Here is a 21087-nt window from a genome sequence, read left to right as displayed (position 1 = left end):
ATTATTTTTTGTAATAAAAACTATATATTTAAGTACAACATGATGATTTAATATACATATACATAGTGAAATAACTACAGTCAAGCCAATTAACATGTTCTCCTTTACATAGCTAGCATTTTTCAGTGTGTGTGGTGAAAGAGCCTGAAATCCATTCTCTTAGCAAATTTCCAGTATTCAAAACAGTATTATTAAATATAGTCATCATGCTGTACATTAGGTCTCTAGACTTGTGCATTCTATACCACTGCAATCTTTGACCAACATCTCCCTGTTTCCCCACCTTCCTGACACTGGTAACCACGATCCTACTCTCTGCTTCTGTGTACTCGACTTTCTAAGATTCCACATATAAGTGATATCGTGTAGTATTTTTCCTTTTGTGTCTAGCTTATTTCACTTAGCATAATGTCCTTCTTAGGTTAAGTGGGTTCATCCTTGTTCACTCAGACTTAACAGGCCTGGAGCCTGAGGTAAGAAGTTCCTTTCAGGAGCTGCCTTTGGTTACTTTCTACCTCTTCTCATGAGGCTGGCTTAGTATGTATGCTTGGTCTTTTGGTTGGGAGTATATTTCGCTTGGAATCATTGCCATAGTAGCCCTCTTTGACCTTCTTTCTTTAAAAGAAATTGTTATTTTAAAGTTATACAATTAATACAAGAATACAGTACTTAACCTTCTTTCACTGTGCTAATTTTAAAAAATCAGCTTTCTATAGTAAATGAATACTTAACATCAGCAACTTTACCATATTAATTTAAACATGTTTGTAAAACAACAAACAGCTTTACTAATTTGTAGTACAACAAGAACGACTAGGCAATTTGTACCATTATCTTACTCCCACATTTTAAAGCAGTGTTTGGTGAAATAATGGAGCCAATCTGGTGAAATAATGGAGCCAATCATCAAGAGGCCAAAAGCACTGAAGCTTCATCTACAACCAGACTGGTGTTTTTATGGATAATGTGCCAGTTCAGCTGAGGTGTTTTTCTTGGAGGGGATATCTGCAAACTCTCTCAGTTTTTGAGCTGACTTTAAATGGAGCTGGAGTCAGCGAGGTGGTAGGGCAGTGGGCGGTGGAGGGCACAAAGGTTGCCCTGCCACGGCTTCTCCCAACACCTGTGCTCAAGACAACTGCCCTTTCTAATCGCTGAATCCAGCCTTGCTTGCTCTTCAGTATTTCACGGAGTCTTGCAGAGTGCACAGGGACTGAAAAGGAGAAAGAAGAGGGGACGCTGTTTCATCCTGAGTGTTGGGAGATCCTGGACTCTAACCTTGCTAAACCACACTGAATTCTCCACTAGGGGATCACACATTTAGGTGAGTTCCTGCAAGGATATCTGAAAGATATCCCTTTTTTTGCTCTTGTTTCAGTGGAGAGCTCTGAGCAGGGATGATTTCAACGCCCCATCAACAATGATCTAATCATTTTTATCTCTGGGATCTTATAGTGTTTTCTACAATAATACAGTTGATTTCTTTATGTAGTACCATTTGGTTTTCAAGGGGTTTTCCTCTTGGTTATCACCTTTGATTCTCACAATAATCCATGAAATAGATGAAATCGGAATTATTATGTCTAGTTCACAATTATGAAACAGGCCCAGAAAGGCAGAGTGGCTTTCTAAAGACAGTAAGCCTTGGCAGAGTACCTGGTAGACCCAGGTAGTTCACGCTAGCTCCTTAATTACTGTTTTACCTAGTGAGTGACTAAGCCAGCATCATTATCAATACTCAGTTCTCCTAACTCCTTGTTCTGAATTACTTCTCTTTCGTAAGATATTTTGAATATGCAAATCATTCATGAAACAAAAGGAGAACAGTGTTCATCTATCTTATATTATTTGGGGTGAAAAGGTAACAATAATAATAGCTGTGATTTACTGAACTTCTTTAAAGTGCCAACAACTGTGCTGTTTCCTTACATGCATTTTTTCCCCAGCCATGTTTATAAGATAGATATTATATTTTATAGATGAGAAAATTGAATCTCAAAGATATTAAGAAACTTGCCCAGGACTACACAGCTAGGTAAATGATTGACCTGGGGTTTGAATTTTGGTACGTCATAACACAAAACTCTTCACGCTTCTTTATGCCTAAGCCATAATCAAGGGAACTGAGAGAACTAGGTCATTTATCAAATTTTATAAAATTTTCAAAAATTTTATAAAAGCTATGTCTGCAAAAAAATTATTGACAGCTTTGACAAAATTAAGATAAATTCAATTACTGCCTATTTCAGTCAGATGAAAAAATGCACAGATTAATATATGCTGATTTTTAGGGGATGCCTAATCCAATCTTAGAAATACTTAAAAAGTAAATCTAAATAAATTCTGTTATATTTGTCACCTGGAATGAGACATGAAGAACTCGCAATCAAAAAACATGATAAACAGGGATGCTTCTTGTTTGGGATAAGCCCTAAATTCTGTATTGGCTGTGTGTGGGGAAAAAAGGTACCAACAGATCATTTATAAACCTTACTAGTTATATAATACTGGGAGCTGTTTATGTATCCATTTGGACCGATAAACTGCATAAGAAAGTATAGTCATAAAATACACAAAATTTCTCTTGGAAGAATTTAGGTCCTTGGTAATGAAAATTAAGGATGTAGCTAAATTGTGAAAGGAGAAAGGAGAAAAGCAATGTGGTCAGAAAACACCTGGGTGTTAGAATAGATTAAAAAAACCCCACCTTTATATGTTCATTATGAGGAGTAAAAATATTTTGGACTTCTGCATGATGAAAATACTTTTTCTAATGGAGAATAACAACAGTGAAAACAGATTGGTGATATGATAACACCACTAGGGGATTATATAGCCTAGTCTTTCTGTTTATTCAAAACTCTTTTCAAACATTAACTCTCTGGTCCTTATGGTGCACCATGAGGACTGGCAGAAGTTACTGTACCTATGGTGAGAGGTCAGCTGAATAAATAGCTGGGTATTCTATCAAAAAAAAAAATACTGGAAGAAAATCAGGAAGGTCAACCAGCTCATTCATATATATAAATGTAAGTATTGATTTGATTAAACAATTGCTAAAGCATGGCGTGGCTAATGTCAATTGCTTATAATATCAGGAAGGTGAATATAAGTAAAAAAGAAATTTCAGCTATATATCTGTAATAGGAATCAAGGAAATAATGAGCTGAAAGTTGTTTGAAAAATGGGAGCATGTTCAATGAGTCCTTGTAAATTCTCAGGTTCACAAGCCCTTAGGAAGCGTGAAAAAGCTTTCTTAGCCTGAGGCTGGACCATGACCAGCCCCTGGGTTTCTCCTAGCTCAAGGGTCTGCAAAACACTATTTCAGCTTTTCACTTCTCCCCCTACTGGCAGCAGTGAGCCATCCATTTAAGAGGGGCACATATCGACCACTTCTGAAGAAAAGAATGAGACAATGTATATTGGGCTTGTTTCTTGTAATTAAGCAGTACCAATGCTAAATACCAAAATTAAAAAGCAGGGAATAATAACCTCCTAACAGATCATGACCTTATTCAGCCAAAGTTCCTACTATATACTGTATGCATACATATATTCTATAGAAAGCCAAAAAAAAAAAAGAAAGAAAAAGAAAAAGGGGATATTCTATAGAAAGCCAAAAAAAGAAAAAAGAAAAAGAAAAATGGGAGGAGGGCTTTCAAAAAAGTAGTCTTTCTTCAGAAGGGTTTCCTATTATTATTTCAACCATGTCTAGTTTTCTCTATTCCCTCTTTCTGCCTCCAGAAAGGGAATTTGGCGGTGGGAGGTGATATAAGTTAGTGGGGCTGCTCAAGATATAAAGGCTCACACTCATTCATCTCAGCACAGAAAAAAATCATCTCACCTCTCTCATCCATTCTCGAATCGTTTTGCCAGCTTCTTGATGCCACACATTGTGAACAGAGTCTGTCAACGCCACAGCAGTCACCTTACTTTTCACATCTGCTTCTCGTTGAATCATCTGTTTTTAAAAAGGAAAATAAAATATTGGCCACAATTTTTTTCCCTACTGGGTGCAATCTGCTTAGTCATAGATAACAGTAATATATTAAAAATGAAAAAGCAATATGCATCTCTTGTTCAAATTTACTCTTTTCTACACTGAACACATGCCTTATTCTTGTACAGAGGTGTGAAAAGACCTAATATTTTCTTTGCAAAAGACAATACCACTTAAGTCTTAGAACTGTGCAGCTCTATTATTTTCCACGTGGTTTGACAATTCAAGGATTAAAGGCATCACAGGGGAAAAAAAGAGGAATCCCTGAGGGCTTTTTTTATAAGTTTCTTCCACCATGTCCTATTTCAGTGCTTCAGGGAGTTGTACCAGGGGTTCACTGTTAGCTACTTAGGACTAACTTCTGCTAAATTTTAGTAGCCGGCACATCAGTAAAGAAAGATGTCTTTGACTTTTCCAATTTAACTAGGCTGCTCTTCACCATGGCCTTGTAATTCCTTGGTGTTTTAAATGACCACAAAGATCTTTCTCTTCAAAGATTATCAATGTCATTTTGCTTTCTTTTAGGCTGAAAAATGATTACATTTTAACTTGTTTCTATAGAATGTTATTTCTATAAAATTAAATTGTTCTGAAACTTAAAAAAAGAGCCACTTGGCTTGAAGAAATGGAAGAATTCATCAGTGGTCTGCAAAATAAAGAAACTGAGAAATAAAAGTTCTAGATTAAAAGAATCATAAACATTCTAACTCTACTAACACTAGTAACTGATTTGACACAACAAATATAAGAAAGCTTAATAAAAAAATTAGTTTCAATACAGTATCTAGTAGCCTTGAATTTTATAGCCATGCCTTCACTCTTTCTTTGCATCAAATGTCTTTTCTCCCTCTAAAAAAGAGCAATTTCTCTATCATTTACTATTAATTTATTGTCTATCAAAAATACATTACTGCATTAAAAAAAAGGGAGAATTCTGAATGGTGATGAAAGCTCACACAGAAAACAATGCAAGCCACACTTCTGATACCAAATGATGCCTGTTGGCATTCTGAATTAAAAATGTCTCTCTCCTAAATTTCTTTAAACCCTGCATATGCACATCCCCTTTCACTAAACAGTACCTAATGGGAATCTAATTCACTGTTAATGCTGCCTCAGCAGCATTCCTGCACCTTAAATCTTTGTGCCTTGTGGTTTCTGCTCATGTAATGTGCAAATCTTAAAATCAATGTTGGTTATGAACACCATAATATTACTGCAAAAATTCACCTGGCAGTACCAATAATATTTTTAAAAGCATAAAATAATACTCTAATTCAATACTTCATGTTCATTATTAAGCAGTTTACTACCTGCTTCTAGATTTTATTTTAAAAATAGATTCTCATTGGATTACAATGGCACTAGAATATAGAAATTTAAACTGACATTGGATAATAAACCCCCAAATTCCACAACAGTGAATCCACCTGGCTCATGAAGAACTTATATGTCCTTATTCTCATTTTCTAAACAGGAACACTTAGAGATCTAGGAAGATTGTTGTTGAAGTTACTAAATAAGAACACCACACTCTTCTAGTAGTCTAAGAATATGTCTGCATTTATAAATATTTGTGCTGAATTTTGTTTTGGTTATTGTTGACACATGCTGACTTAAATTTAAGATGGTAGTGTCTGAAGGTACTAGATATTGAGGACCATTTGTGAAATGATATAAAATTAAGAGTTGAAAAGGCTGAGGATTTAGTGCAAAAGTAGAAAATCTGGGGATTAAAATTCTACAAACCTGGAAAAATATACAGTTGATTGACTACCAGAGCGAAAAAACTTTGGTCTGTTTGTTCATCTGGCTGACATTTCACACAATGGATGGTGATGATCTGTAACTTTTCTTCACATCACATCAAACCACATTAATCATCCAGCATGATACTCCCTTACATTGTTATGGTTCTTTACAGTTTAAAGAGCACTTCCTTCCATATTATATTACTAGAGGAGGGGAATGGTCAAATTCCAGAGGATCTCAATCAAGAGCTGTTTACAAATGAACCCAGTAACAAAAAATTTCAAATATTTGACAGTTTAGGATTAGTAGAATTTTAAATCGGTGAAAATCTTAACATTTTAGTTTTTCAGACTATTTTCCTCTTTGGCCATGCTGCAACTGGTAGTACTGGAACTACTTGCAAGTGCCATTTCTGTCCAAAGCCTCTGCTTCTTGCATCTGTTGGTGTGGTTCCTAGCTCCCATTCTCTCCCTTACTGCTTCCACTATGAATGAGCAGTGACGAAAAATGCTGGAGAATGGCAGTGGGGGGGGGGGTAGACTGAACACAGGAATCAAGACTGTTTAAGAGACAGACCTTAGATGGAACACAACTAAAGCAAGGAATGGGTGGAGGCACAGCTGGGCAGGAAAACAACTTCTTTAAAAGTCCACAGTAGAAGACCATGATAGTCTGGAAAACCCAGAAATCTGAAAGGAAAGAAGCCATATGACCGAAGTCCTACTATATGTCAATCTAAGGTGGAGATGTGGTTTTTATTAGGATCCAGGGATATGAACACCTTTGAAATTCTTTGCAAAATTCTGTCTGTATGTGATATGAATATTTTTCTGGGAGAGGATGCTTAGCTTTCATTAGATTCTTAGAGGGATCTTAATTTCTAAAAATGGTAAGAGTTTGTGATCTCAATACCAATCTTTCAGAAAAGAAAGATGGCATTTTTTTTTTTGTTAAAATGTCTTCAGTATGGCAGTATGGTATTGAGTTGAATGAAAGTGAAAAAAAAATTGATAACCCAGACATCAACATCCTAAAGTTTCATGGCTTACTTAATGTATGGTAAAATTAAAATACTGTTTGCTTTTCTTTGTGTATCTAATATTTGTTTCTATCTGAGTAGCACTTCATACATTTCAAAATGAATACACAGTCAATCTCACTTCACTCTGAAATAATACTGAAGTGTATATAAACCTTGTATCATTTTCCCCATTTCAGAGGAGAAAACTGAAGCTTTGAAACTGGTTAAAGGCCACACAGATATGACTCTATATCTGTGGCCATGTAAAGTGACACAGCTCTGACTTGACCATGACTTTATGTCTTGTGTTCTTTCATTTGTATCACATGGGGTCTATTTCCCAGTAATATACTATTACACTCTTATATAAATAAACTCATTTGATTAATTCCATTTTCATATATACAATATTTCATTGACTTGGACATTTAAAAGAATGGTTTAAAAAAATCCAAATCCAAATCAGTAAAGAATGTTGAAATCCTGAAAATCATGCTAAGAGAAATCAGCCATGAGCAAAATCATACTATCAACAGCATTAAAAATTATTACTATAGTTCTACAATAAATGATGTATAGGATAACAGGGAAAGTTAAATATTTATATAAATCATATTGATGATTTGAGAATTAATACAAATATTTGATGCTGTCACCTGATATTTTTCTTTCCCCTTCCTAATTCTGTTCATCTATTCCATTTTTCTTATAATGTCTTTTCACCTTAGCTTATACACAATTAATCTGCTCTTTCCTTCATTGTACTGCCTGCTCCCAGTCTGACAAAATTAAGCCAATAAATATCAAGTACTTTGAACAGTAAAAACATATACCGTCTGTATGCAGGCTCATCTTATTATTAAAATTTTTGATGGGGTTGAAATTGAGAGAAAAAATACCTATTATTTTTTTTCTTCCAGAGTAAGAGTAAGATTTTAAACATTAAGTAACTATAACAAGATAAGACAGCTTATCTGAGTGTAAGAGTATTTGGCAAGATGGAGACCAGAGGACCAGAAGGGCGGAATGAGAGGGCCAGTCAGTGGCAGCTACCTTTGCTCCCCTCCATGGATATGGTCCTTCCACAGGGCTGCTACCATCTCTCCCCAGAAATCAGGTAGGACTTTTCTGTCCACCTAACCTCCCTCACCATGCTTTCTCCAATGCCCTCAAATGATGTATCTGCTTACTATCTTCATAAGTACCTGGCCCAATTCAAATACTTCATGTCACCCCAAAAGTTCCTTAATTCCCTTTTTGTACCTACAAACTGTTTAACTTTTCTGTGGGTTTCATTTCTTCTAGAACTCTACCGTGAGGTACTTTTAGCAAAGGAAAACATAAAGACTCTTTTATTTCCACCAAATCAAATGAAAAAATTGCTGTCCATTTGTCTTAGCTTAGAAGATAAGCTTTTGAAGGCAGGGAAATGTTGATGTTATAGGGATGCTCTACCATGAAATCTGTGGGGGTAGGTTCGTGTCTCTACTCCAGGGCCTTGGATTCTGGAAATTACAAATCCAACCTAATACTAGATTCAATACTCCCAACCTGAAAAAGAAGTGAACCCTGAACTGGGTTGTCTTCACCCTAACCTAAAAGAAGAAACAGATAATTTTATTTTCCCATATTTGTGACCCAGCAGCCACAGCACTCAGAATAAATATGTCTTATATCTTAAAGTCCGAGGGGATCTCCCGAAAGAGCCAGTGTGGCTTAGGGGTAGGGATGTATATATGTGCATGTAGATCCATATTTATATTTGCATATATATTTTAAACATGTTTTTGAGGGAAATATTTTAAAAGTCTTTCATCAGCAAAAGCCATTACTTTCTTTTTAAATTCTGACATGTGTTACACATATGTACTGTGAGGGTTACAGCATGTGAATCACTTGTACAGGAAAGAATATTCTCAAAGAAAATCAAATAACCCATGTTTCCTTCAGACGAAGATCTGACACTACTGTACGTTTATAAATTTGAAGATCATTACTACTGTATGAGCATGAATGAACCCTTAGTCTGGTTAATAGCACGGTTGAGATTTGAGATGTCTTTAAAAAAATACATATGAATATAAATAGATTAGCTCCCTCTAGAGCTTCTCAAGTTAAGATTTCAGATTAAGTTGTTCCAAAGTTTGGAAAGTATGAAAAGCCTTTTCACATTTTCGTTATGCAGATTATAATTACACTCAGTGCTTCTACTTGAGTGAAGTCTTTATGTGGTTCGACAAACTCTGGTATTTTACCACAAGCCTCTCCCATCATTTTACAGTTCTCCCTGTATGTTCCCTAGCGAGTGGTGCACTGTCCTCTGTGCTATCAGGCCTACCGTGTTAAAAATGTGCCCTGGGCCAAGATGACTAATCAGCTGCCAGTGGGTTTGGTAGAGTCTTTTCTGTTAACGTCTTCCTGAAGATTCTTTTGTACAAGTCTATCCCAATAGCATACCACCCACAGAACAAATACCTTTGCTGCAACATTAAAACTTTGGTTCTGTTACTCAAGGCTCTTGAAGCACCTCTAGTGATTATAATGAAATACGTATACACTTTGGTAGATGAAATAGGAAGACTAAACTGCCCAGCCGGAAATTCAGACAAGTATGACACTCAGCTCTCACATGTTACAGTTCACACTTCTCATCTGCATTCACTTTTTTTTTTTTTCCTCCTTCAAAAGTAGAAGCTTTCAAGTAAGCAGTCTTCATAAGGAGTGCAGTGGTTAGATTCAAGGACCTTGGAGTCAGATTCCCTGGGTTCAAATCCCTGCTCTGCCACTTCTGGTAGTAACACCTTGAGTTAATTATTTCAACTTTTTCAGTGTCTCTATTTCATCACATGTAAAAGGGAGATAATAAATAAACTAAGTCATAGAGTTATTGTGAGATGACATGAACTAAACATAAAGCAACTTGCAGAGCACCTGACACACGGTACACAATTATAGTAGAGGATCCCATAAAAACATATAATGTAAACTATGCCTTATGTGTAAACTAGTGCATTCTCCTTTCTCAATGTAGAAGGTAACAGAAGCTTAATTTAGAATGCATTTAATGACAATGTTATTTTTTAAAGGGTCATATATCCATAAAGGAAAAAAAATTTATGAAGGGCTGCTTTTTCCTTAGAGTATGTGGTTCAATAATTCTAAAATCACCTGTCTGAGGAGTAGAAAGAGCTGATTATTGCGTCTGTTTAAAGTCCTGTAATCAGAATACTAGACCAGTAATAGCACCATGCTAAAACAATTGTTGAAGCTGTACTGTGGCAACCTCACTTTCTGGGCACCAGCAAACCCTTTCAGAATTACTGGGCTGGCTACAAAGCACGTAGCCATGGCTCAGCAGTGCCAAGCTGGCAGAGAGAGAGTCTCTTTACCGCTGTTTTTTGCATAAAAGGGAGTGTAGCTGACTATATTTTTAAAAAGGTAATCACAGAGATATGAAGTATGTCCAGAGGAAGGCAGTATAGTGTTGTAGTTAAAACACACATAGGCTTTGGAATAAGATGTCCGTAACATTTTTATTTTTGGTTAATCATTATAAGAATACAAAAATGGGAATAATAACAAATATATTATTAATCAAAACTAATTATAAGAATAACAAAAGTGGGAGTCACTCCATAGGGTGGCTGAAGGATAAATAAGGCATGTAAGCAATCAATACTGTCAGCTACTATTATTACTACCTTGACATTCATTTTTAATTTCTAAAATGTATCCTTCCTTTTAGATATGGTTACCTATGTACTCTTCAGTGACATCAACATTTGTGCTGATAGGGTAGCAGTTAAGAAGTGTCATACAGTTACTACACCCACCTCCACCCCAACTTTCTCCATTATGTAAAGTGATTCGGGCTTGCTTAAATGTTTTCAAAGGAAAGAATTAGGTATAAATAGGATAATCACACATTTCAGATAGTCCAAGACAGTCCTGGTTTACGCCTGTTGACCTGTGATAGTTATTAATAATGTCCCCTTTCACAGTTAAAAGTGTTTTGGTTTGGATAGTAAATTATATGGTCACTGAATGTATAATACAGAAGTTAAATGTCACTCTAGCAAATGAGTAAATCTTTGTGCTCAATGCTTAGCAATTTAAGGATATACCTAAACCTAGAGAGTTGTCACTAAAAAAGTAACCATGTAGAAAAACATACAAGAAATATTTCCCAAAGTTCCTAAGTTCCAAACTTAAGGGCAAGCCTCAGCACTGTGCGGCCCCTCACAGATGGACATGCAGCCTCACACCCTGGGTAGGTAAACATGGCCAGCTGGAGCTCCACTGTAACAACAGGATAAGACAACATTCTCTTTTCCTGTGCTTTGAAGCCCTAGCTTCAATTCTTACAACCTTTGTCTAATTTCAGGAAGGAAAAGGCTCTCTACAGGCAAGAACCCCAAGGGATAGGGTATGTAAACTGAAACTTCTTGGGTCACATGCATTTATGAAGATAAGTCTCCAGCCACCAGTTAGGGAATGGCAAGTTATGATTTATTATTGCAGGCGGCCAGAAGAGAGCAGTAATAACTTCCTTTTCCTTTCCTGCCTAGACCATGCTGCCACGTGCAGACTCCTTCAACAACAAAAAAGCATGTGGAAGGTAGGTTGAAAAGAAAAAGAAAAAACAAAACAAAACAAAACAAAACAAATATTAAGTGACTGACAATCTGGGAGTTGAGAAAGAAGACCAGTGCCTTACAAAAACACATGATGTGAGAAAAAAAGCCACAGTAAGAGAAACTTACTTTATTACTCCAGAAAACAGCAAGTTAATTATAAGAAAAAAAAAATAAAAGAGGTCACAGATTAAAAAGCCAGTGTAAGACTTCATCACGGTGACTTATTTGATTAAAATGTTTTATTATGTAATGTTAGAAGACTGACCATAAGTTGGCAAGATATTATAAAACACAGATTTGAAAATTGCAATGAATATATATGAAGTGGATATATCATAAAAGTATAAGTAAGGACTAAAAACACTGCCAGTCCAAAACACTAAGGCAGGCTTAGCAAAGGAGATGTTTAAATGATGACAATACACGGTCTTAGAAGGAAAAATGAGAAAACTTTTTAAAACCTTATAAATGTACTACATACCAAGAAATGTTTCTGATGCAAATAGGTAGTAAGCATGTTCACGATACTAAGTTGAAAAATCACTTATGAGCCTTTGGTAATTGGTATATACTATAAATACTTTGGTATATTATAGGTTTGGCAGGGGCAGGCATACACATTCAGCTGGGAGAATGTTAATATACTTAAGTTTGAAAGCATAGCAGTTTCTTTAGGTCTGGGAAAAAGAAAGATAAAGGGATACAATTTCCTGCCACAAAGATACATAGTAGATAACTGAGTACAGGAGATCATGTTATTTAACAAATTTCTCTTAAAAGCCTTTACCTTAGGTGTGAGGTGATGGATATGTTGATTGGCTTGGCTGTGGTTGAATATTTCACAATGTATACAGATACTAGGGTCATCAGGTTGTACACCTCAAATATACACAAAATTTAATTGTCAATTATACCTCGCTAAACCTGGGGAAAAAACCTCTACATTGAATTTCCACATAGATGTTGGTGCATCTGAAATTTCATTAAAGTTTTCAAAGTTATTCTACAAATTTAACAATATTTTTATAAAAAATTCAGGTTCCAATTATCAGTACTGTTTTCAACATATTTTAAAGGCTGCATATTCTGTTACTTGGCATAAACAGGGGGAGTGATATTCTAATTTATCAACTGTTCTAGGTAATACATTATTACCATTAGGTTGATTTTTGACCTTTGGGAAGAACTCATAATTCAGGAAGGAAGCCAGGTTCAGATAAATTCTGTAGAGACCCTTAATATTCTGAGTATTTATATATAGACTATCTCTTTAGATAGAACAATTTCTTTTAAAATAGATTGGTAGTTGAGGGATTATGGATCTGTTTTATAGATCAGGAAAGTGATGCTTAGAGAAAGTGACTTGCCCATATTCACACACTTAGTATGTGGCTCAGCTAAACCCATTAATTCTAAATCCCGTGTCTTTATACCATGGCTATCTGTATATAATACCCTACATTTAACCAGCTGAAATACTTATTATACTGGTAATGATTTGTTCACTATCTTTCTTCCCGACTGAAATGCAGGCTCCCAGAGGGGAGGATCATATTTGCTGGGTCAACACCACATCTCTTTCCCTACACAGTGACTGGCACATAGTAGGTGCTCAAAAATTATTTGTGGAATGAATGGAGGCGCTATTTACAAAATGGAATAGATCAGGGAAAGTGATGGTTAGGAAGTTACAGCAACGTCTGGTTTGGCATATTTAGAAACAGACCATAGGTTGGGTTCCCCAGGGAACAGACTCTGAGACGGAATTTAGCATGCAGGATGTTACAAAGGAGTGCCCTTAGGATCAACATCTGAGGAAGGGAGGGGAACAAAGCAAGAATGGGCAGAGAGAAGTCAACGTAAGATGCAGGTCCCAGACAACCTTGCATAACCCCAGGGGAGCTCTGGACCTAGAATGACCCTTCAGAGTCATCCCAAGTTGGGCCCAGATGGCTCCGCCCTTAATCTCCCACACTGTTCTGTCTTTGAATATGGATCCCCACAGCAGCCAAGGAAATCCCTCAAGAGGCAGACAGCTGAAGGCTGTCTGCTGAAAGCACTCCCAGGACTTGCGGCAACAACTCCTTTATTGAAGGAGCTACTAAGCAGTATGTCACAATGGCCACCACAGGCCAGAATTAAAATTAAGCATTAGCCTTGTCCATTCAAATCTAAATTATCCTTCCAATATGTCTAGTACTCTATTGTCATATTTGTGTACTCAAGCTTACATGATGATTTAACTGATAGCTATGAGACCAAGTACATTTATCTTACATTTTAGGTCTCACATTCTGATGTTGTATTATCTATCTCATCAAATTTTGCAATATGCCCTAACTAAAGATTATAAAGGGAAAAACACACAATTAAAAGACACAGAAGCATTGAAAATTGAAAACCATAGAGAAATCAAAATCACAAATTGCAAAAGTTTTCCTATAAATCTACTGGGAAATAATTTGATTTTCTGAATTTCTAATGATTGTATATGTCAGATAAAGCAAGGTATACTTGTGATTTCAAACCTGAATGGAGTTACAAAATAACTCCAAACTTCAAATAAAAAATGCAATCATCACTACTTAATGTCTGCTATGATAAACTCACACCTGGTAGTAATGGGAGGGAAAAAGGCAAGGTGAGCATGGGCAGAAGGATTTCACCATAAAAGTAGCTATGTTAGCTTTCCAGATCTCAGCCTTTATTTTCTATAATAAAAGGAAAATAAGCAATGAGTTATATAAATTTTGGGACTAAAGACATTTGTGATTTTGATTCTTTTCCAGATCTCACTTACACTATACCCTCAGACATTTCTGAGTTTTTGTCTCTAGAAATTCAGGTTAATCTTCATTTGATCATATCTCTTCAAATGTAGTCTCAGGTTTATGTAGAAATGGTGTGGCACTGGTCTTATTTGCATATGTTGGGGGAGTCTTACTTTTAGATTCTAGTGTAGGCATTGACCCATTGACATAGTAAAGTAAGACCACCAAAATGTTTTTGAAAGAGAATGTGTTAATCAACTGTGGGTTATTAGACATTCCGCTGAGACACTGAAGAGACAGAAAAGAAAGAGCAGGCCACTGATGGAAAGGCTATGACCAAGGAGGAATTTCAGGGTGAATGGACTGCTCCAGCTCCCAAACCTCCTGCTACTCCACCTAAGCTCACGTCTGAAGGTGCAGGTGCCCTCTGTGCCTACCCAGCAGTTCCCTCCTGAAGAGGAGCCTCAGCCAGGCCACCATGGACACATCAGCAGTCCCCAAGCCCTGCCCACTGAATGGATCTCTGAACTACAAGACAACAAGATTGATTCCGTAGGAAAGCACAGGCCTTGAGAAATCAGCTTTAACTTCAGGCTACAAGACAGTAGAAGCAAGAAGAACTACAATCCTGCAGCGTGTGGAATGGAAACTACATTCACAGAAAGGTAGACAAAACGAAAAGGCAGAGGACTATGTACCAGATGAAGGAACAAGATAAAACTCCAGAAAAACAATTAAATGAAGTGGAGCTAGGCAATGTTCCAGAAAAAGAATTCAGAATAATGATAGTGAAGATGATCCAGGACATTGGAAAAAGAATGCAGGCAAAGATCGAGAAGATGCAAGAAATGTTTAACAAAGACATAGAAGAATTAAAGAACAAACACCTAGAAGAATTAAAGAACAAACAAACAGAGATGAACAATACAATAACTGAAATGAAAAATACACTAGAAGGAATCAATTGCAGAATAACTGAGGCAGAAGAATGGATAAGTGACCTGGAAGACAGAATGGTGGAATTCACTGCCGCAGAACTGAATAAAGAAAAAAGAATGAAGAGAAATGAAGACAGCCTAAGAGACCTCTGAGACAACATTAAATGCACCAACATTCGCATTACAGGGGTCCAAAAGGAGGAGAGAGAGAGAAAGGATCCAGGAAAATATTTGAAGAGATTATAGTCAAAAACTTTCCTAACGTGGGAAAGGAAATAGTCAATCAAGTCCAGGAAGCACAGAGAGTCCCAGGCAGGATAAACCCAAGGAGAAACATGCCAAGACACATAGTAATCAAACTGACAAAAATTAAAGGCAAAGAGAAATTATTAAAAGCAACAAGGTAAAAATGACCAATAACATACAAGGGAACTCCCATAAGGTTAACAGCTGATTTCTTAGCAGAAACTCTGCAAGCCAGAAGGGAATGGCACGATATATTTAAAGTGATGAAAGGGAGGAACCTATAACCAAGATTACTGTACCCAGCAAGGATCTCATTCAGATTTGATGGAGAAATCAAAAGCTTTACAGACAAGCAAAAGCTAAGAGAATTCAGCACCACCAAACCAGCTCTACAACAAATGCTAAAGGAACTTCTCTAAGTGGGAAACACAAGAGAAGAAAAGGACCTACAAAAACAAACCCAAAACAATTCAGAAAATGGTAATAGTAACATACATATCGATAATTAACTTAAATGTGAATGGATTAAATGCTCCAAGCAAAAGACACAGACTTGCTGAATGGGTACAAAAACAAGACCCATATATATGCTGTCTACAAGAGACCTACTTCAGACCTAGGGACACATACAGACTGAAAGTGAGGGGGTGGAAAAAGATATTCCATGCAAATGGAAATCAAAATAAAGCTGGAGTAGCAATACTCATATCAGATAAAATAGACTTTAAAATAAAGAATGTTACAAGGGACAAGAAAGGACACTACATAATGATCAAGGGATCAATCCAAGAAGAAGATATAACAATTATAAATATATATATATACACCCGACATAGGAGTCCCTCAATACATAAGGCAAGTGTTAACAGCTATAAAAGACGAAATTGACAGTAACACAATAATCGTGGGGGGCTTTAACACCTCACTCACACCAATGGACAGATCATCCAGACAGAAAATTAATGAGGAAACACAAGCTTTAAATGACACAATAGACCAGACAGATTTAATTGATATTTTTAGGACATTCCATCCAAAAACAGCAGACTACACTTTCTTCTCAAGTGCACACGGAACATTCTCCATGATAGATCACATCTTGGGTCACAAGTTAAGCCTTGGTAAATTTAAGAAAACTGAAGCCATATCAAGCACGTTTTGCAACCACAAGGCTATGAGATTAGAAATAAATTACAGGGAAAAATGTAAAAAACACAAACACATGGAGGCTAAACAATACATTACTAAATAACCAAGAGACCACTGTAGAAATCAAAGAGGAAATCAGAAAATACCTAGAGACAAATGAAAATGAAAACACAATGATCTAAAACTTATGGGATGCAGCAAAAGCAGTTCTAAGAGGGAAGTTTATAGCTATACAATCCTACCTCAAGAAACAAGAAAAATCTCAAATAAACAATCTAACCTTACACCTAAAGTAACTAGAGAAAGAAGAACAAACAAAACCCAAAGTTAGTAGAAGGAAAGAAATCATAAAGATCAGAGCAGAAATAAATGAAGTAGAAACAAAGAAAACAATAGCAAAGATCAATAAAGCTGAAAGCTGGTTCTTTGAGAAGATAAGCAAAATTGATAAACCTTTAGCCAGACTCATCAAGAAAAAGAGGGAGAAGACTCAAATCAATAAAAATAGAAATGAAAAAGGAGAAGTTACAAAAGACACCACAGAAATACAAAGCATCATAAGAGACTACTACAGGCAACTCTGTGCCAATAAAATGGACAACGTGGAAGAAATGGACAAATCCTTAGAAAGGTATAACGTGCCAAGACTGAACCAGGAAGAAATAGAAAATATGAACAGACCAATCACAAGTAATGAAATTGAAACTGTGATTAAAAATCTTCCAACAAACAAAAGTCCAGGACCAGATGGCTTCACAAGCAAATTCTACCAAACATTTAGAGAAGAGCTAACACCCATCTTTCTCAAATTCTTCCAAAAAATTTCAGAGGAAGGAAACTCCCAAACTCATTCTATGAGGCCACCGTCACCCTGACAAAGATACTACAAAAAAACTACTAGAGCCAATCAATGAATTTGGTAAAGTTGCAGGACACAAAATTAATGCACAGAAATCTCCTGAATTCCTATACACTAACAATGAAAGATCAGAAAGAGAAATTAAGGAAACAATCCCATTCACCATTGCAACAACAACAACAAAATATCTAGGAATAAACCTACCTATGGAGGTAAAAGACCTGTACTCAGAAAACTATAAGGAATCAGACTCCCTGACTTCAGACTATACTCCAAAGCCACAGTAATCAAGACAATATGATACTGGCACAAAAACAGAAATACAGATCAATGGAACAGGATAGAAAGCCCAGAGATAAATCCCGCACATATAGTCAACTAATCTATGACAAAGGAGGCAAGGATATACAGTGGAGAAAAGACAGTCTCTTTAATGAGTGGTGCTGGGAAAACTGGACAGCTACATGTAACAGAATGAAATTAGAACACTCCCTAACACCATACACAAAAATAATCTAAAAATGGATTAAAAACCTAAATGTAAGACCGGACACTATAAAACTCTTAGAGGAAAACAGAGGAAGAACACTCTTTGACATAAATCACAGCAAGATCTTTTTTTGACCCACCTCCTAGAGTTAGGCAAATAAAAACAAAAATAAACAAATGGGACCTAATGAAACTTAAAAGCTTTTGCACAGCAAAGGAACCTATAAACAAGACGAAAAGACAACCCTCAGAATGGGAGAAAATATTTGCAAATGAATCAATGGACAAAGGATCAATCTTCAAAATATATAAACATTTCATGCAGCTCAATATTAAAAAAACAAACAACCCAATCCAAAAACGGGCAGAAAACCTAAATAGACATTTCTCCAAGGAAGACATACAGATGGCCAAGAAACACATGAAAAGCTGTTCAACATCACTAATTATTAGAGAAATGCAAATCAAAACTACAATGAGGTATCACCTCACACCAGTTAGAATGGGCATTATCAGAAAATCTACAAACAATAAATGCTGGAGAGAGTGTGGAGAAAAGGGAACCCTCTTGCACTGTTGGTGGGAATGTAAAGTGATACAGCCACTGTGGAGAACAGTATGGAGGTTCCTTAAAAAACTACAAATAGAATTACCATATGACCCAGCAAACCCACTACTGGGCATATACCCAGAGAAAACCATAATGCAAAAAGATACATGCACCCCAATGTTCACTGCAGCACTATTTACAATAGCCACGTCATGGAAGCAACCTAAATGCCCATCAACAGACGAATGGATAAAGAAGATGTGGTACATATATATAATGGAATATTACTCAGCCATAAAAAGGAACTAAATTGGGTCATTTGTAGAGATGTGGATGGACCTAGAGACTGTCATACAGAGTGAAGTAAGTCACAAAGAGAAAAACTAATATCGAATATTAATGCATATATGTGGAATCTAGAAAAATGGTACAGATGAACCGGTTTTCAAGGCAGAAATAGAGACACAGATGTTAGAGAACAAACCTATGGACACCAAGGGGGGAAAGCAGGGGGTGGTGGTGGTGGTGTGATGAATTGGGAGATTGGGATTGACATGTATACACTAATATGTATAAAAGAGATAACTAATACGAACCTGCTGTATAAAAAATAAAAGCATCAGCTCTGATTTCACTACTGATACTACCTATAAAATAGATAACTAATGAGAGCCTACTGTATAGCACAGGGAACTCTACTCAATGCTCTGTGGTGACCTAAATGGGAAAGCAATCTAAAATAGAGGGGATGTATGTATACATAGAGCTGATTCACTTTGCTGTACAGTAGAAACTAACACAACATTGTAAAGCAACTATACTCCAATAAAAATTTTAAAAATAATGATAAAATTTTAAAAATTGTGGGTGATTAGTTGCCAAACATTGGGAAGAAGTTGACACCAATTTTTAAACGGGAAAGTGACATCACTGTAATAAGTGTAAGTCATAGCCTTCCTACATTGTTTCAAAATATTTGAACAAGGATCTCCAGGTGGCTATTCTATCTAGGAATTTATGCTAAATACCTGTAGCTTGTGTGCCTGCTTAAACAGTCAACTGAATACTGATGTGGAAGAAATTTCTATTCAACTAACTAGTTATAAAGGCTGTTTCAATGTACACTGTACTGACTAAAAAATGTAGGACAATCCTTTAACTTAGAATTTATGATTCTGACAATATGTTGGAGTAATTTTTCTTATGAAAGCACATCTCACATTTCTGAGATGATGAGTCTGTGGGAGTAAATGGTTTGAAATATGTTCAACCGAGATAGGACTTCTAAAGATTATATTTACTGCACAAAACCATATATACATTGCATGGAAGAAAACATGGGGTTGGAATGAAAGTAGCTATTTACCTCTATGACTATGGCTGTATATTCACAGGTAGAAAACATGTACAAATACTACATGTAGTAAAAGAGCACTTCTGAGTTCATGTACTAGGGAACCATAAACAATAGTCACTATGCTCTAAGCGTCTTCTATCAATATCCACCGTAATGGAAAATGCTAGAGTAGCATTTCAGATTACTAACAGGAAGAGGAGAACCCTGAAACCTATCATTCAGACGTCTGATGACAGCTCCAATGCAAGATGGCACTGAAAAATTTACACTGAGGAAGGGTTCACGTGTGAATGAAGGAGAATTATTCTCTGGGCTATTTTTTCAAATTCCATTTTCCTTCATGTGTCTGTTCATTAGCACTTCTTTCAAGGATATTCCACTGGTTGAGTCAATGATTTGGGGTCTATATTCCACTAACATTAAATAATGCCTTAGTTTCATGAGTATGAAATAATTCAAACAGTAAGAATCTAAAATAAATATACTTAGGCAGCACAGTACAGGATATTTAATAAGCATCAGTATTTATTATGGTAGGAAGCAGAATTTTTGTTACATCACACCTTTTGTTACATAGCCAAATTTAGCCAATATGAAGTCCTATAAAATGGCAAAGATATAAAAAAAAGTCAGTAGTTCACTAATTAAAAAGTCAATTATATGTCACTGTTTCATATCAGGTTAATTACTTCATTTACATTTTTGGAATTTTAAAGTAGTGCATGAAAGGTGACAGATTGACAGCACTGCAGACTGAAATTCTTACGCTATTTTCCTGAGTGTTAATAATATAAAAGGCGATATACAAAACAGAATTACACATAGGTTTTATCTAATGAGGTTACAAATGAAATACACATGGTATGGAAATAGAAGAACAAGAGAGATGCTTTCAGAAAAACTACTGAAGAAGTAAGGTGAAAGGGAAATGGTCAAGTGGTAGATACTTTGATGTTGTTCTTCTAGGCATATATGTATGAAAGAATAGAGGTCAAACATCAACAAAATATCATTGTGTCTGAGGGGAAGAGAGTCAATGCCATTCAAAATAAGTTATAAGAAGAAACTTTGAGTGAAAGAAAAATGAAGTGACTCCTTGTGGGGAAGGTTACCATAATCAGGATTGTAATAAGGGGAGGGTGGGGAGGAGGTGATAGTATCACAGAGCACAAAAAAAGACAATGAACAGGAATGAGGAACAAATGTTGCATTTCCATAGTTCTGATCCTAACCCACTTCCACAAGAATGCAACTTGCTACTCCTTACTGTGGGTGTCATGATGAAATCTACCATACTACTTTCTGTCACTAACTTGTCAGA

At 36.1% G+C, this 21087-nt stretch overlaps 1 protein-coding gene across 3 annotated transcripts in view; it reads right to left on the bottom strand.

Annotated features, from left to right (window-relative positions):
• Positions 1-21087, bottom strand: part of ARB2A (ARB2 cotranscriptional regulator A) — a 425303-nt gene that overhangs the window by 144470 nt on the left and 259746 nt on the right. For all 3 annotated transcript variants that reach the window (XM_060009155.2, XM_060009157.2, XM_060009156.1), the window contains one exon: positions 3842-3958. In XM_060009155.2, the coding sequence (XP_059865138.1) occupies positions 3842-3958 (117 nt within the window). The remainder of the gene's footprint in view (positions 1-3841; positions 3959-21087) is intronic.

The sequence above is a fragment of the Delphinus delphis genome, chromosome 3 (genome assembly GCF_949987515.2).
Source record: "Delphinus delphis chromosome 3, mDelDel1.2, whole genome shotgun sequence".
NCBI classification, from domain to species: Eukaryota; Metazoa; Chordata; class Mammalia; order Artiodactyla; family Delphinidae; genus Delphinus; species Delphinus delphis.
This window is presented reverse-complemented; position numbering and strand designations above follow the sequence as displayed.